Below are 14,438 nucleotides of genomic sequence, written 5' to 3'. Positions count from 1 at the left end.
GAAAACGAAAAAAGCAGCGAAATTATTTGAAGGTTACCTAAATCGGCGTTAGACGTATAACTCTTAAAGGCCGACGATTCGAACACATTCCCAGCGACAGTGGTCTCTACTCCCTACTGCAAGAAGCTAGTAAAAGCTAGCTAGAGAGCTGTGAGATAAAACAAGGTGCTTTGGCGCCTCCTTCGGGGCACATTGACAATAACCATTCTAGTTCTTGATTATTAGCTAGAATCGAACATCTAACGTTCTGGTTCTATATTTTTCAGTATTGAACTTAACATTGGTTCTAAACAAGATGGTCGTTGTGTGTTTTCTCCTGAACGAACCAAACAATGCCATTTAAACATACTTGATTTATGTTGTCAGGTCAAGTCCTTGGCTTTGTGTTGTCCATACATTCACCCACCATCCTAGTAGACTGGGAGATAATTACTTTATGTTTAGATCAAAGTATGATATAACTTGCAACTGAATCAACGCTTGACTCTGTCTTGTTAGATACATGGCGTGGACAGAGTATCAGAAAGAGAATTATATGTAGTGACCTATATCGTAGGGCTTTTAAAGTGTTCTGTTGTTAGGCTACCTTTACGTTTGAAGGCTCGTGCAGCTAGATTCTGAAAACGTTATCAACATCTCTGCCTGCCGCTGGCACACTCGTGAGTCATACATGAGTCATGCGTGTGGGTGTATGTGTTCTGGCTTGTTTGCTTTTCCATCAATCCTCACTTCACTACTGAGTATAACAACTGAATTGCTGTAAACCGTTGTTTTTTATATATATGTAAAAGTATGTTTGCCCTTTAGACCTCTTGAGCAGGTCAAAGATGGGAATGTAGAGGAATTGACCAGGCAACAGTTTCTACTCTGACCTCCACAATCAACAGATCAATCAACAGTCCTCCATCATTTCACTGATCACCTTGGAAACAGTTACCATGACAGCCCGTTGGTGATGCAAGTACTACCAGGTGCAGAGAACTGTGGCTGTGGCCGGCTTGATGGAAGTTTGTTTGAGAACATTGATATTGCAGGGAGAGGTAGAATGAGCTGTATATATCCATATACCGTCCATCGATTAGCCTATGCATTCCATTCATCTATCTAGTTATCCTTCCATTCATCCATTGATTCATCCATCAATTACATCTACCTACTACCTACCCATTCAGTCATTAATGTATTCATTCTTCCATCTATCTGTAGTACTTTCATCCATCCATTATATTCAACAACGTTTTTTCGTTGTTTCGTATGTTCTGGTTGGGAGACATTGTTTTGTGTGTGCTGTATGTGATGTTTTTCCACTATCACTGTCTACATTGTAAATAAATATTAGAAGAAAGTAACATTCTTTACAATTATTCATTTAGCAGACGCTTTTATCCAAAGTGAATGCCATTCTACGCCTTCGGCTGTGCATGATTTAGCTGAGGCAATACCAATAACTAATAATATACACTGTTGGAAGAGTGGGTATTTTCCAATCAAAGAGCAAATGGCTTTCATTTCCAATGCAGATTGCAATCTTTCCTGTCTTTTCAACTGTTATGTAATTCTTTGTCTCAGACTTGTGGTGTAGTTCAACTGAACTGTTGATCCCATGTCAAACATAAATAGGATGGCTGAAAAGATATCTACCTTTCTCAGCTGTGACAATGCACCATTGTCAAAATTGTGAGAATAAACATATAAGAAAGTAAAAGCAACATGCTTTTTTAGGCGACACATCTAGGCCTATATTTAGATCTACATAAATAGGCATATGCTTATATACGGAGAAACGGAATGTTTGAGTGGTACATCAAAACAGCGGTGCTTCTTTGCAAAGGTCTCAGAAGTAGGCCTTATTGTTGTCCCATCCTTCCCACCATTTCAGTCTTTGCGCTCTGCTCTCATTTGCGTGCGCGGACTCGTGGGCACGCAACTTGGGGGCTCGGCGCATCGCAATGGAAAGGGGGCGCGCCCTAGCGAAGCACGAGCTAGTCAGTGTTGATGTGTCGCAGATTTTAAAAACTCAGAAAGAAGCACAGTTTTAGCGCTCAGCGTTGGAGATTGCCTGCATTTGAGGATGAAAGAAAAACCCAAATACCATAGAACGGGTTCAAATGGGAAATTTCGATTAGTTCAGTCGCTACTGCAAGTTTTTTAAAGGAATTATTATTTCTTAGAAAACGAGAAAAGAACAGTGCAGACACTCGCGTCCTACTGCGTGCTGCCAGCTCAGTGTATGAGGGATGGAACTGTCATCCATAGGAGAACAAGTGTTTGCAGTTGAATCAATAACCAAGAAGAGAGTTAGAAAGGTAAGAAATATGACCAAGTTTGTCCATAGTTAATGTTTCCAATATGCAGAATGTGCTGTAGGCTACCCTGCTTAGTCTTTAAAACACATTATCTAGGCTACTGAACAAAAGTCCTACGCAGTTTTCGTATGAGTTTACGCAAGAGAACATTTTGTTGTTCAACATATCCTGTAAGGACAATCTATGGTCTATAGCCCCTATTAACTATAACGCAAAAGTTTGACATTGTTTTTATGGTGTGACTATGTTTAAGGACGGAAGAGAGAAGTGCCCTTTTGTACATCGACTGACTTTATTTTTCAGCGGAGCTTGTTTTAAAGCAGCTTACGCTATTGTAGTAAAATATAAAGGGGGTGTGTTTGTCTATATCGATTCGCCTCCGCTGTATAGGGATTACAGCCATATAGCCGATCCGCGCGGCCAATGTGTGGAAGCTACGCAGTTTATTTGTAGGTTACGCCAATGGGAGAATCAAGGGGACACAGATGAATGGGGATCCGTGAAACTGCGTAATGTTAAGTTTAATTCATGCATATCTCCGAAAACATTATGAAATGCCCTTTGGCCAATTTCATTTTTGTGGTGGTATTTTGTTATTCATCCTAACGTATTTATTGTCTTTCTAATTGAAAACCTTGAAAACAGTTCGGATGATTAGAGGTTTTTGTAGGCTATGTGATGTTGTCCACCTAACCTATCGCAACATCATTCGATAAAGAGCAAGGCGCGTTGCACATAATGGTAGGAGGTGGACGTAAATGAGACCTTAGCTGCACAGCGCGTTGCGCAATACCAGTTGTTTACATGTTACCATGGCCCCACCTATTTCCATCACTTTAGTTTTCTAGACGTGCTGCTACATTATTAAACGCAACCTATAGCACTTGTGCGACCACGCAAGCACGGTAGTAGTGCTGTAGGCAACCGAGACCCCTTGTCATTGACGTCATCCTGCACGATCTCCATTCGAAAAGAACATTCTCCCAATGATCTCCTCACCGTTCTTGCCCATTAAAGAGACAGTATTTATTTTATGCACCCGTTGAGTTAGGCATTTTTTTATGGTACTAGAATCCAAAATGTGTGTCGTTTGCTCTCTGTCTTAGGGTAACGTGGAATACCTACTGAAGTGGCAGGGATGGTCACCAAAGTAAGTGGGGGACGCCATTATCTGTTCATGAATACCTGTGTATGAGTCATGAATGTGTCATATGTCTCACATCTGAGAGCTCCTTGCACACAATGTGGATGTATTCACATACACAATGTGGTGTGTGTTTGATAGGTACAGTACTTGGGAGCCAGAAGACAACATTCTAGACCCACGTCTGGTTCTGGCCTATGAGGAGAAGTAAGTCATCCTGAAGGTGTGCTGACAGTGACAACACTTTCAGAGTGAGACCTGTCGGCTTGAGCTTAACTTCTTCTACTTTCTCTGTCATCCTCCCTCTTTCCTCAAACACCCTCTTTCTCACACTTCCTTCATTGCTATCCTACTTTTGTTCTTTCTTTCTTTTTCTCTAACACTCTCTCTCTGCAACTCTTTCTCTAACTCTCTAACTGTATTTCTAATTTCTTTTTTTATATCTCTAACTCTCTTTGTCACTAACTCTCTTTGACTCTCTCTCTTTCTCTACCTCTCTCTTTTTCTCTGTCCTCTGTCTACCAGGGAGGAGAAGGACCGGGCTCTAGCGTACCGGAGGAAAGGCCTGAGACCTCGAAGGCTGGTCCTACGGGTAGGACACCTACCTTTGTCCTTGTCCAGAGACACTCTTCCGTAGCCTATTATACAGTATAGCAGACTGTGGTGTTGATAACATTACACAGCAGTAAATAACAAAAGCTCATTCAGAAGTTGTTACATGACAGTTGTCTTTGTTGTTCTGGGACACACACGGTATGACTGTGGCCAGCGGGGCAGATTTCAACCTTGTGGATACGGTATCTCTCTTGTAGAACATCTACGCCATGGATCTCCGCAGCTCGCACAAGGAGAAACCCCCCCCTCGCCTCCGCCTCTCCCTCACCCGTTCCTCAGTGAGCTCTGACCAGGACCAGGGCGAGAGGGCGGGCATGCTCCGCCGCCTGGTGAAGCGCAAGACCAGGCAGAGGGCATCCAAGCTGGTGCCGGACAGAAGCCCGCCCCAACTGCAGACTGCCTTACAGAACCCCGTGGAACAAGACTGCGGAGGCACAGAGGAGAGGCAGGAATCAGAATGCACCACAGAGACACATGATGACAGTCTGTATGGTTGGTTATCTGCGATTGTGGGCTGTCAGTTGAGCATTAGTCAGTGTTCTTATTCAGGATTAGTCCACTTGTTGGTTCATTTTGATCAACACACTATATCTGTATCCTTGTTTTTACAGGGCAGTCAGAGTGCAGTTCTCCTCCTGTTCTGGAGCGGGAGGTTGAGGTGGACGACATGATAGGCAGCATGGAGGAACAGAACCGGGACATGGAGATGATTGACAGAGTGGAGTACTGTGGCTCCCCTAAGGAGTTGTTGCTGGGCGCAGCCTCAGAAAAGATGACAAGGGAAGTGATTGTGACTGACAGGTCAGAAGGTGAGGCTTCCGACCTCGGACAGGAAGAAGTTATTGACCTATCAGAGAGCTATATGTCTGTACTGGAAGGGCCAGAATACATTGTTATGAGCAACGCTTCAGACAGCGTTGTGGAGGTGGGGGTCGATATTTCAGAGGAGAAAGTATCAGACACCAACTCAGAAGTAGAGTTAGGGAGCGAGGAGAGAAAACAGGGTAACACTCCAGTAGAGGAGGTGGGAGCAGGGGGAGAAGAGGGAGAAGGGGCCTGTGGTACAGTGGCCGAGGGTCCAAACACCTGCCCCGAGGTGGTGGAGGTTGTGGAGGATCTCACAAAACAGGTAGACCAGTTGGAGAAGACAGAAATCCTGGATAGTAGTGCCTCAGCCTCAGGGCAACCTGGTAAAGTGTTTGTGACCAATGTGACTATCAACTCTCTGACTGTGACCTTCAAAGAGGCCCTGACAGCAGAAGGGTTCTTCAAAAGCTGTGGGATGGAGGTTTGAGAAAGTGAGGGAAGAGAAAGAAAGGACGGGGGTGGTGGAATGGTTATAGCTGAAATGTAACTAATGTTGAATTTACCGTTCATGAATTGCCATGTATATATAATCATGTAGTATATAAGCGTAATATAATTAAAAAAAAGTTGTTTACAAAGCTTAGATATGAAATGCATACTACTTCCTATATGTTGAATGAAGAATATTTCCCTTTGGAAAAAATGGGTGGTAAATTTGACTTGTGGTTAGGTTTTTGGGAGAGTAGGTTCAAGTATTAGAAAGACTGGATTAGGGAAAGTACAGCAACTGACTCCAGAATGTCATCCATTACTACTTCCAAATGATTACTTCTACTTCCCTAGTCTGTTGTATTGTTCAGGATATAGCTAACCTGCTCATTTCAAATTTGTTCGGGGGCTTGTTTCAGTTGCTCCCTTTTTTAACAAAAAGCTTTTCTAAAGTCCTGATTTTTCATCTATTCTTAGTCATTTGTGCACCCCCTGTCAGTGACAAACTAACCTGTTATATCTTTGAAAGTTTATTTTCATTACGAAGGAATACAAGGTGGTCAATGTTACCTGAAGGCACGGAAGCAGATGAGCATTTCAAGGAAATATGATGCGCTATATACAATGGTGTTGTGTTGCTGTTCTGTCTTTTATTAAGTATAAAATGATACCTGGTTCTATTTTTGTATTACCAATTGATAGTTCATTCTTCTCATGAAGCCTTTGTGCATTAAAGGAGATCAGTTGACTCTACTATGCTACACCGTAGGAACCGTGAAAACTAGGATAGATGAACTTAAGTTGTAGGTCTTTATCGCATGTCACATGTACTGTATATGCTAACTTAAATGACGTCACGTGTCAGAATGAGTCTTGTCATGACCTGTCAAACTTTTCTCTATAACAAAAACCTTCCTTTTTTGACTGTATTTCCAATAAAGACACACTTCTACGTTCTTGTTGCCAAGACACACTTAAACAATAAAAAAAATAAAAATCACCTGTGCAAATGGATTATATTATGTAATATACCACCATCATGCTACCCAATATGACCACTAGGGGTCATGTTTCACTTAGGGATGGGAATGCCATGTACCCCTGCAGAGTACTGCTCTGCTTAGCCCTTTGTCCTAACAATAAGACTTGGCATGTGTATGTGAAGAGAATTTTCCAAACACTGCATAACAAAGCAACCGCTCAGTTGTTCCAAAGACAGGCACAACTGAGTCATTGTAAGATAAACACCCACTCAGCGTACATCATATTATTTGTCATTTTCATTTTATTATAAAAAACAGTATTCGAGTCCACAGTTTGTGTATTCTTTGTACAGTAAAAAATATTAAATTAAACTCCCAAAGTTCTGAGCAGAAAGATAAATTGAGAAGGTGGGGTTGTCTGGGGAGGAGAACGGAGTGACAGCGATTCACCCACGGGTGGGGGGCTGGAGGAGAGCGACGGGGGTTGCAGCGGGACCAGTGCATTCGGAGCTCTTAAGCTGGGGTGAGGGAAGGGGAGGGTGGGTTCAAGTCCAGAGAGAGGAGCAGCATGGAGGGGGTGAGACAAGGGGTGGGGATGTCTCCAGTCCCTCCCCCACCTCAGGTCTGTGCAGTACAGTCATTTAGGATCCATTCCCAGAGCAGAAACATCCTACTACAACACTGGTGGACTCTCCTCCAAGCCCACCCCGTGTTCTCTTCTCATTACAGGCACACAGGTATGCACCTCCCACCTCCAGTACTCAACAAGTGTCTTTAAAGGAAGGAGTGCACACATTCAAGAGGGGGCTTGTTTGTAAGAAATGTCCCTTCCAGTAAAAATGTCCAATGATGGGGCATTTCCATGGTAGCAGGCCTGTATCCATTGGCCCCACTCCCTGACGCCTACAGCAACACCCTCAACCCAAAAACACTGACATTTATTCCAGGTTAGATAGGCCCAACCTATGACATAGCATGTGAAATGAAATAACCACTCCCCCGATTTTAACCATCCAATAACAAAAATATATTTCTATGTGAATTGTAGCAGTCTCAGGGTATATACCAACCAACAAACCGTCCCAATGAAAAAAACATAAAGAAAATAAATAAAGTCAAGCAAAACCCAAACATTTAAAGGAAGATATGCATGATGTTTGGATTCATAATTATAACAATAATAATATTATCCACTTCACTCTGCAAAACTGATAAGACAGACTGAATGGAGAAAAAAAAAATACAATTAAAAAAAGTCAATTGCATTCAATCATTTGCTCTTTAATTCTTAGTCACTTTTAAAATCTTAAAAACATTTCTTAAAAAAAGGCAAATACTCCCATAGTCCTCCAAACCCCAAAAATATCACCTGTTGTATTCTTTAAGGGAAAGAGACCATCCCCCTCTTTGTACACAATTGGCAAAAAAATATATTAACAGCAATAACTTACCATTCATTTATTTTAATTCATTCATTGACTTGTTGATTTATTGTTGCATCTCCCATAGGAAGTTCAGTTCAATGTATCTTTATTGAAAACATTAAATAATAACATTAAAAGTATAAAAAAAGGCTAACACTGTCCTAGGCGAGTGCAGTTCTGCAAAGCAGGAGGTGAGTCTCTGACACCCTACATGATGTCTAAGGTGTGGTTAAGGTCCTGGCTGTTTCCAGACAGCATATCAGCCCCCCCGGGTCCATGAAGGCCCCCCATCCCACTAAGCTGGGACAGCATGGCGTTCTGCTCCGACCCAAACTGGTCCATAGAGTTCTGCTGCTGCTGGGCCGCTTGCTGCTGCTGCTGTTGTTGTTGTTGTTGTTGTTGTTGTGGGACCACCATCCCAGGGTGGTGCTGGTTGAGGTGGCCCGGGTGCGGAGAGCCCGTTTGGGTTTGAGGGGAAATGTGGTGGGGGGAAGGCTGGGGCTGCATGCGGGGGGACGGGCTGGAGTGCGGGGGCTGAGACTGGGGCCGCGGGGAGGGTTGTGGGGAGCGGACCTGGTTGCTGAGGGAGCCTGCGCCCAGAGCCTGACCCTGGAGATGGGGGTGGGGCGACTGGGCCATCTGCTGCTGTGGGCTCATAGGGTTACTGTGCTGGGCTGGGGAGCCCCCTCCCAGGTGCTGCTGCTGGAGCAGCCTCTGGTGGATAGCCTGCTGGAGAAGGGCCTGGGAGGACGGTGGCTGGGGGCCTCCCTGGGGGGGCTGCGGCTGCTGCTGGGGGCCTCCTACACCCCCACCGGGCCCCCCGTCACCCGCCTGGAGGCCTGCCATGGCAGCCTGCTGCTGTTGCTGCTGCTGCTGCATCTGGAGGTGATGCTGGTGCTGGAGCCTCTGCTGGAGCGCGGCAGCCTGCTGCTGGGATACCGTCCCTGGGTAACCCTGCTGCTGCTGGCCTGGCTGACCTCCAGCCACCTGGGGAGGAGGGGGGCCCCCAGGAGGGCCCTGACCCTGCTGGGGTGGCTGCATCCCAGGCTGGCCCATGTAGCCCTGGCCCTGAGGGGGCTGGGGCTGTTGGAACTGGGCATGGTTCCCCATCTGTTGTTGTTGTTGTTGCTGCTGCTGCTGCTGCTGTTGTTGTTGTTGTTGTTGTTGTTGTTGTTGTAGGTGCCGTCTCATCAGTAACTCTCTGAACTTGGGGTTGATGTTGGCCATCTGAGGGCCTTGTCCCGGCATGTTTCCTGCTTGCTGCTGCTGTAGAGCTGCAACCTGCTGCAAACCAGCCAGCATCGGCCGCTGTTGTTGTTGTTGTTGCTGCTGCTGTTGTTGTTGTTGTTGCTGCTGCTGCTGCTGTTGTTGTTGTTGCTGCTGTTGTAATTGTTGCTGTTGTTGCTGCTGTAACTGCTGTTGCTGTACCTGCTGTAACTGAGCCATGGAGGGCATGTTGACGTTCACCCCCTGACCCATGTGACCCATTCCAGGCTGGCCACCTACAGCGTTGACATTCACCTGCTGGCCGCCCATGACGTTGGCCCCGGGTAACCCTGCAGGTCCAGGCCCTCCGGGGGCCCCTGGCCCTCCCTGGGCCCCCTTGTACTTGGAGGCCCTCTGCTTGATGAAGGCAGCCATGAGCTGGGGGTTGGAGCGCAGGATGTTGAGGACCTGCTGCTGCTGGAGAGGCGAGCTGGGGGAGCGAAGGGTTCGTAGGAGCTCCTGGAGTGCCGCTTGGGGCAGGTTACCACCCCCGGGCACCACCGCTGCACCCCCCGGGACACCCCCTCCAGCCTGCTGCACCATCCCTATGAGCGCATTACGCCCCTGGACTTGCTGTTGTTGTTGTTGCTGCTGCTGCTGCTGCATTTGTTGTTGTTGTTGTTGTTGTTGTTGCTGCTGCTGCTGCTGGGCAGCCACCATGCCTGGATGTCCCATCTGGTTCATCATGGCCTGCCTCTGCTGGGGCGGCATGCCCTGGCCGGCCCACTGCGGCTGGGGGTTCTGGAGAGGGGGGCCCCCTACCCTCTGCTGCTGGAGCTGGACCTGTGCCTGGGGGGGCATCCCAGCCTGGGGGTTAGCCTGCTGGGCCTGCTGCTGCATGGGGCCAGGCCCCACCATCATCCCTGGAGGCCCCTGCTGCTGCTGCTGTTGTTGCTGCTGCTCCATGTGAGCCCTGGCCGCCACTGCTGCAGCCTGGGCCTGGGGGGGCAGGCCCTGGGCACCTACCATACCCACAGCCCCGGGGTGAGCCATGCCCATCTGCCCCTGGGGCTGTTGGTGGTGGGGGTGCTGGGGCATCATACCCGCAGCCTGGGCCGCCTGCCTCTGCAGTGCCATCTTCCTCTGGGCGTCTGCCACCTGTTGGATCTTCATGGCGATTTCCACGGCTGCCGGAGGTGGGCCGGACTGGGGCTGCTGTTGCTGCCCAGGCATGGAGACCTGGCCTGGGGTGGGCTGCTGCTGGGTGGCCTGGGGCTGCTGCTGCGGAGGGGTGGCTGGGCCCAGCCCAGGCTTGCCCTGGGACTGGGGATGGAGAGGAGAGGACCCTGGGGGTCTGTTGGCGTAGGGGGGCAGGCTGTTGGGGTGCTGCAGCTGCTGAGGGTTGGGGGCCTGGTTCTGGTTTTGCTGCTGTTGGACCTGGGGCATCATCTGCTGCTGTTGCTGCTGCTGTGGAGAGCTCATCATACCTCCTCCGCCCTGTTGCATCTGCTGCTGGAACTGGTGGTGCATGTGGTGCTGGGGGGGCATGCCTCCACCCTGCTGCCCCTGCTGGAGCTGTCCTTGTTGGGGCCCGGCCCCGGGGCTGGGGCCCATCCCTGGCTGTGGGCCTGGAGGTAGACTGCTGGGCTGTGTAGGGGTCTGGGGCGTCGGGGGCTGGGTCCCCACCGAGGTGGGGGTGCTGGGGGCTGTGGTACCGTTGTTCCCCGGGGAGGGCAGCCCTCCCACGGGGCCTCCTCCCCCGGCCGGCTGGCCTACCCTCTGCATGCTGGCCATCCTCCTCCTCAGCATCTGGGCCTGCTGGAGGCGGTGCTGCAGCTGCTGCTGCCTCAGCTTGTGCTTGATGTTGAGGCAGAAGGGCACAGGGCACTTGTTCTCCTGGCAGTGCTTGGCGTGGTAGCAGCACAGGGCGATCAGCTGCTTGCAGATGGGGCAGCCTCCGTTGGTCTTGCGCTTGCAGCCCTTGGTGTGCTGCACCACGCGCTTCATCTTCTGGCAGGACGGCAGCGAGCAGTTGGCGTTGCGGCACTGGCAGGCGTGGACCAGGGACTGGATGCAGCGCTGGATGCTGAGGCGGCGCGAGTCTCCAGGGCTCTGGGTGGCAGCGGCGGCCTGGCTGTTGCTCTCGTCGTCCAGACCCAGACCCAGCTTCTCCATCTTGTGCTCGTGGCCCTTGGTGTTGTAGCAGGTGCCGCACAGGTCATAGTCCTGGGGAAGGAGGGAGAGGGTCAGTATTTATGTATATTATCTGTGAATGAGGAGTTCAACCATATGCCCTTATTCCTGAACATCTCATACTCATACCATTAAAATATAACGATCCAATGTCTAATGCTTTACTGAGCCAAACTATGTAACCCTATCTTCATTCTTATATTTCTTTCCCTTCTTCTCACCTACTCTCTCAATCTCATGGAACTGAATCCCACCCCAACCCCCAACTCCAACCTCCCTCCCTCCCGTATCCGTCCTCCCTCCCTCCGTCATCCATCCTCTCTCCCTCCTCCCTCATCTTTCAACCCCCCTCCATCATTCCTCCTCTCCATCCCCCTCTCCCAACCTTATCCCTCATCTGTCCATCCCCCCTCCCTCCTCCCCCCCCTCCTCACCTCGCAGACGGTGCAGTGGAAGCGTGTCTCCACGTGGTGCTTGCACTCGTTGCAGGTGTAGACGAAGCGGTCCTGGCTCTGGTTGTGCAGCTCCACCAGCATGCACATGGAGCTCCACTTAGCCCTGCGCAGCGAGCTGAACTCCAGGTGCTTGTCCCGTGCCAGCGTCAGGAAGGCGTCGCGCCCATCCATCAGGTCGCACGCCATCAGGGGGTCGGGGTCCGTGATGGGGGGCAGGGAGTTTGCCGTGGGGGCAGCGATAAGGCGGATCACAAAGAACACCTGCAGAGGAAGATACGAGAGGATGAGAGATAGTGATGATACCGGCGGCTTTTTGTGTGTGTACACTTTAGTAATTGCTAGGAGTCATAAGGTAAGGTTTTACTATTACAACAATATACAGTTAGATCCATAAGTATTTGGACATTGACACAATTTTCATCATTTTGGCTCTGTATACCACCACAATGGATTTGAAATGAAACAATCAAGATGTGCTTTAAGTGCAGACTTTCAGCTTTAATTTCAGGGTATTTACATCCAAATCAGGTGAACGGTGTAGGAATTACAATACATTTTATATGTGGCCCCCCCCTTTTTAAGGGACCAAAAGTAATTGGACAATTGGCTGCTCAGCTGTTCCATGGCCAGGTGTATGTTATTCCCTCATAAAGGGAGTTCGTTATTTCATTGACAAGGAGCAGATAAAAGGTCTAGAGTTCATTTCAAGTATGGTATTTGTGTTTGGAATCTGTTGCTGTCAACTCTCAATATGAAGTCCAAAGAGCTGTCACCATCAGTGAAGCAAGCCATCGTTAGGCTGAAAAATCAAAACAAACCTATCAGAGAAATAGCAAAAACATTAGGTGTGGCCAAATCAACTGTTTGGTACATTCTTAAAAAGAAAGAACGCACTGGTGAGCTCAGCAACACCAAAAGACCCGGAAGACCACGGAAAACAACTGTGGTGGATGACAGAAGAATTCTTTCCCTGGTGAAGAAAAACCCCTTCACAACAGTTGGCCAGATCAAGAACACTCTCCAGGAGGTAGGCGTATCTGTGTCAAAGTCAACAATTAAGAGAAGACTTCACCAGAGTAAATACAGAGGGTTCACCACAAGATGTAAACCATTGGTGAGTCTCAAAAACAGGAAGACCAGATTAGAGTTTGCCAAAAAACATCTAAAAGAGCCTGTACAGTTCTGGAACAACATCCTATGGACAGATGAGACCAAGATCAACTTGTACCAGAATGATGGGAAGAGAAGAGTATGGAGAAGGGAAGGAACTGCTCATGATCCAAAGCATACCACCTCATCAGTGAAGCATGGTGGAGGTAGTGTTATGGCGTGGGCATGTATGGCTGCCAATGGAACTGGTTCCCTTGTGTTTATCGATGATGTGACTGCTGACAAAAGCAGTAGGATGAATTCTGAAGTGTTTCTGGCAATATATCTGCTCAGATTCAGCCAAATGCTTCAGAACTCATAGGACGGCGCTTCACAGTGCAGATGGACAATGACCCGAAGCATACTGCGAAAGCAACCAAAGCGTTTAAGGCAAAGAAGTGGAATGTTCTGCAATGGCCAAGTCAATCACCTGCCCTAAATCCAATTGAGCATGCATTTCACTTGCTAAAGACAAAACTGAAGGGAAAATGCCCCAAGATCAAGCAGGAACTGAAGACAGTTGCAGTAGAGGCCTGGCAGAGCATCACCAGGGACGAAACCCAGCGTCTGGTGATGTCTATGGGTTCCAGACTTCAGGCTGTCATTGACTGCAAAGGATTTGCAACCAAGTGTTAAAAGTGACAATTACATTTATGATTATGTTAGTTTGTCCAATTATTTTTGGTCCCTTAAAACTCTAGACCTTTTATCTGCTCCTTGTCAATGAAATAACGAACTCCCTTTATGAGGGAATAACATACACCTGGCCATGGAACAGCTGAGCAGCCAATTGTCCAATTACTTTTGGTCCCTTAAAAAGGGGGTTCACATATAAAATGTGTTGTAATTCCTACACCGTTCACCTGATTTGGATGTAAATACCCTGAAATTAAAGCTGAAAGTCTGCACTTAAAGCACATCTTGATTGTTTCATTTCAAATCCGTTGTGGTGGTATACAGAGCCAAAATGATGAAAATTGTGTCAATGTCCAAATACTTATGGACCTAACTGTACTTAACAGGGAATGCTTCAGGTCCAGAAATCTGTGAGTACAGGAGTTTGTGTGTGTGTACAGGAGAGTGTGTGTACTCCGGTACCAAATTGCTACTCAAACAAAAAGGTAAAATACCAGATATTCTGAAGTTACAGTAGTACCGAATCTACACCAGTACCCATGCAGAGTTGGGAACTTTTTAACGCAGTGCCAATCTTAAAAGTGCCAATCTGAAAAGATGCCGGCATGGTGACAAGCAGCTTTTGCTGCGGGGGCTGCACTAAAACTTGTCGACAAGATAAATGGAAAGACCCAGGTATAGAAATACTTGGGTGTGAGGCAGATGACCAGGAATTATATTGGATAACCAAAAACTAATTTGCAAATGCAATACCTAATACTGGGGAATACGAATGGAAAGGGCACAACAGGGTAAACTCATATTTACAGAGGCTTTTATATTACATAGTTTGCAAAAATGTGTGTGTTGGGGTTTGGGATGTATATTTACATTATTAATTATATTAAGTTTAACATTTTAATGGTATTGGTACCGACTACTCAAATTTTGGTACAATGACAACCTTAGTGTGTGTACAGGATAGAGTGAGTGTGTATAGGAGAGTGTTAGTTTGTGTGTACAGTAGGGCTAAAACGACTTTTTCAGTAAAA

General features: G+C 47.6%; 2 protein-coding genes across 2 annotated transcripts in view; one reads left to right on the top strand and one right to left on the bottom strand.

Moving 5' to 3' along the window:
* Positions 1-2,020: 2,020 nt before the first annotated feature.
* cbx7a (chromobox homolog 7a) lies at positions 2,021-6,090 on the top strand. Its single transcript, XM_067233725.1, has 6 exons — positions 2,021-2,306; positions 3,413-3,456; positions 3,592-3,657; positions 3,976-4,042; positions 4,263-4,557; positions 4,677-6,090. The coding sequence occupies exons 1-6, from the start codon at positions 2,238-2,240 to the stop codon at positions 5,357-5,359; spliced, it is 1,224 nt and encodes a 407-aa protein (XP_067089826.1). The 5' UTR covers positions 2,021-2,237; the 3' UTR covers positions 5,360-6,090.
* Positions 6,091-6,634: 544 nt separating this feature from the next.
* The window catches only part of ep300b (E1A binding protein p300 b), a 34,562-nt gene continuing 26,758 nt past the window's right edge, over positions 6,635-14,438 (bottom strand). Inside the window, exons 29-30 of the mRNA XM_067230709.1 lie at positions 11,602-11,883; positions 6,635-11,200 (exon numbers count right to left, since the gene is read on the bottom strand). Coding sequence (XP_067086810.1) covers positions 7,976-11,200; positions 11,602-11,883 — 3,507 coding nt within the window. The 3' untranslated portion in view covers positions 6,635-7,975. The remainder of the gene's footprint in view (positions 11,201-11,601; positions 11,884-14,438) is intronic.

Source organism: Osmerus mordax, chromosome 3, assembly GCF_038355195.1.
Source record: "Osmerus mordax isolate fOsmMor3 chromosome 3, fOsmMor3.pri, whole genome shotgun sequence".
NCBI lineage: Eukaryota > Metazoa > Chordata > Actinopteri > Osmeriformes > Osmeridae > Osmerus > Osmerus mordax.
The sequence above is the reverse complement of the archived record's forward strand: the minus strand, read 5'-3'. Positions and strand labels throughout refer to the sequence as shown.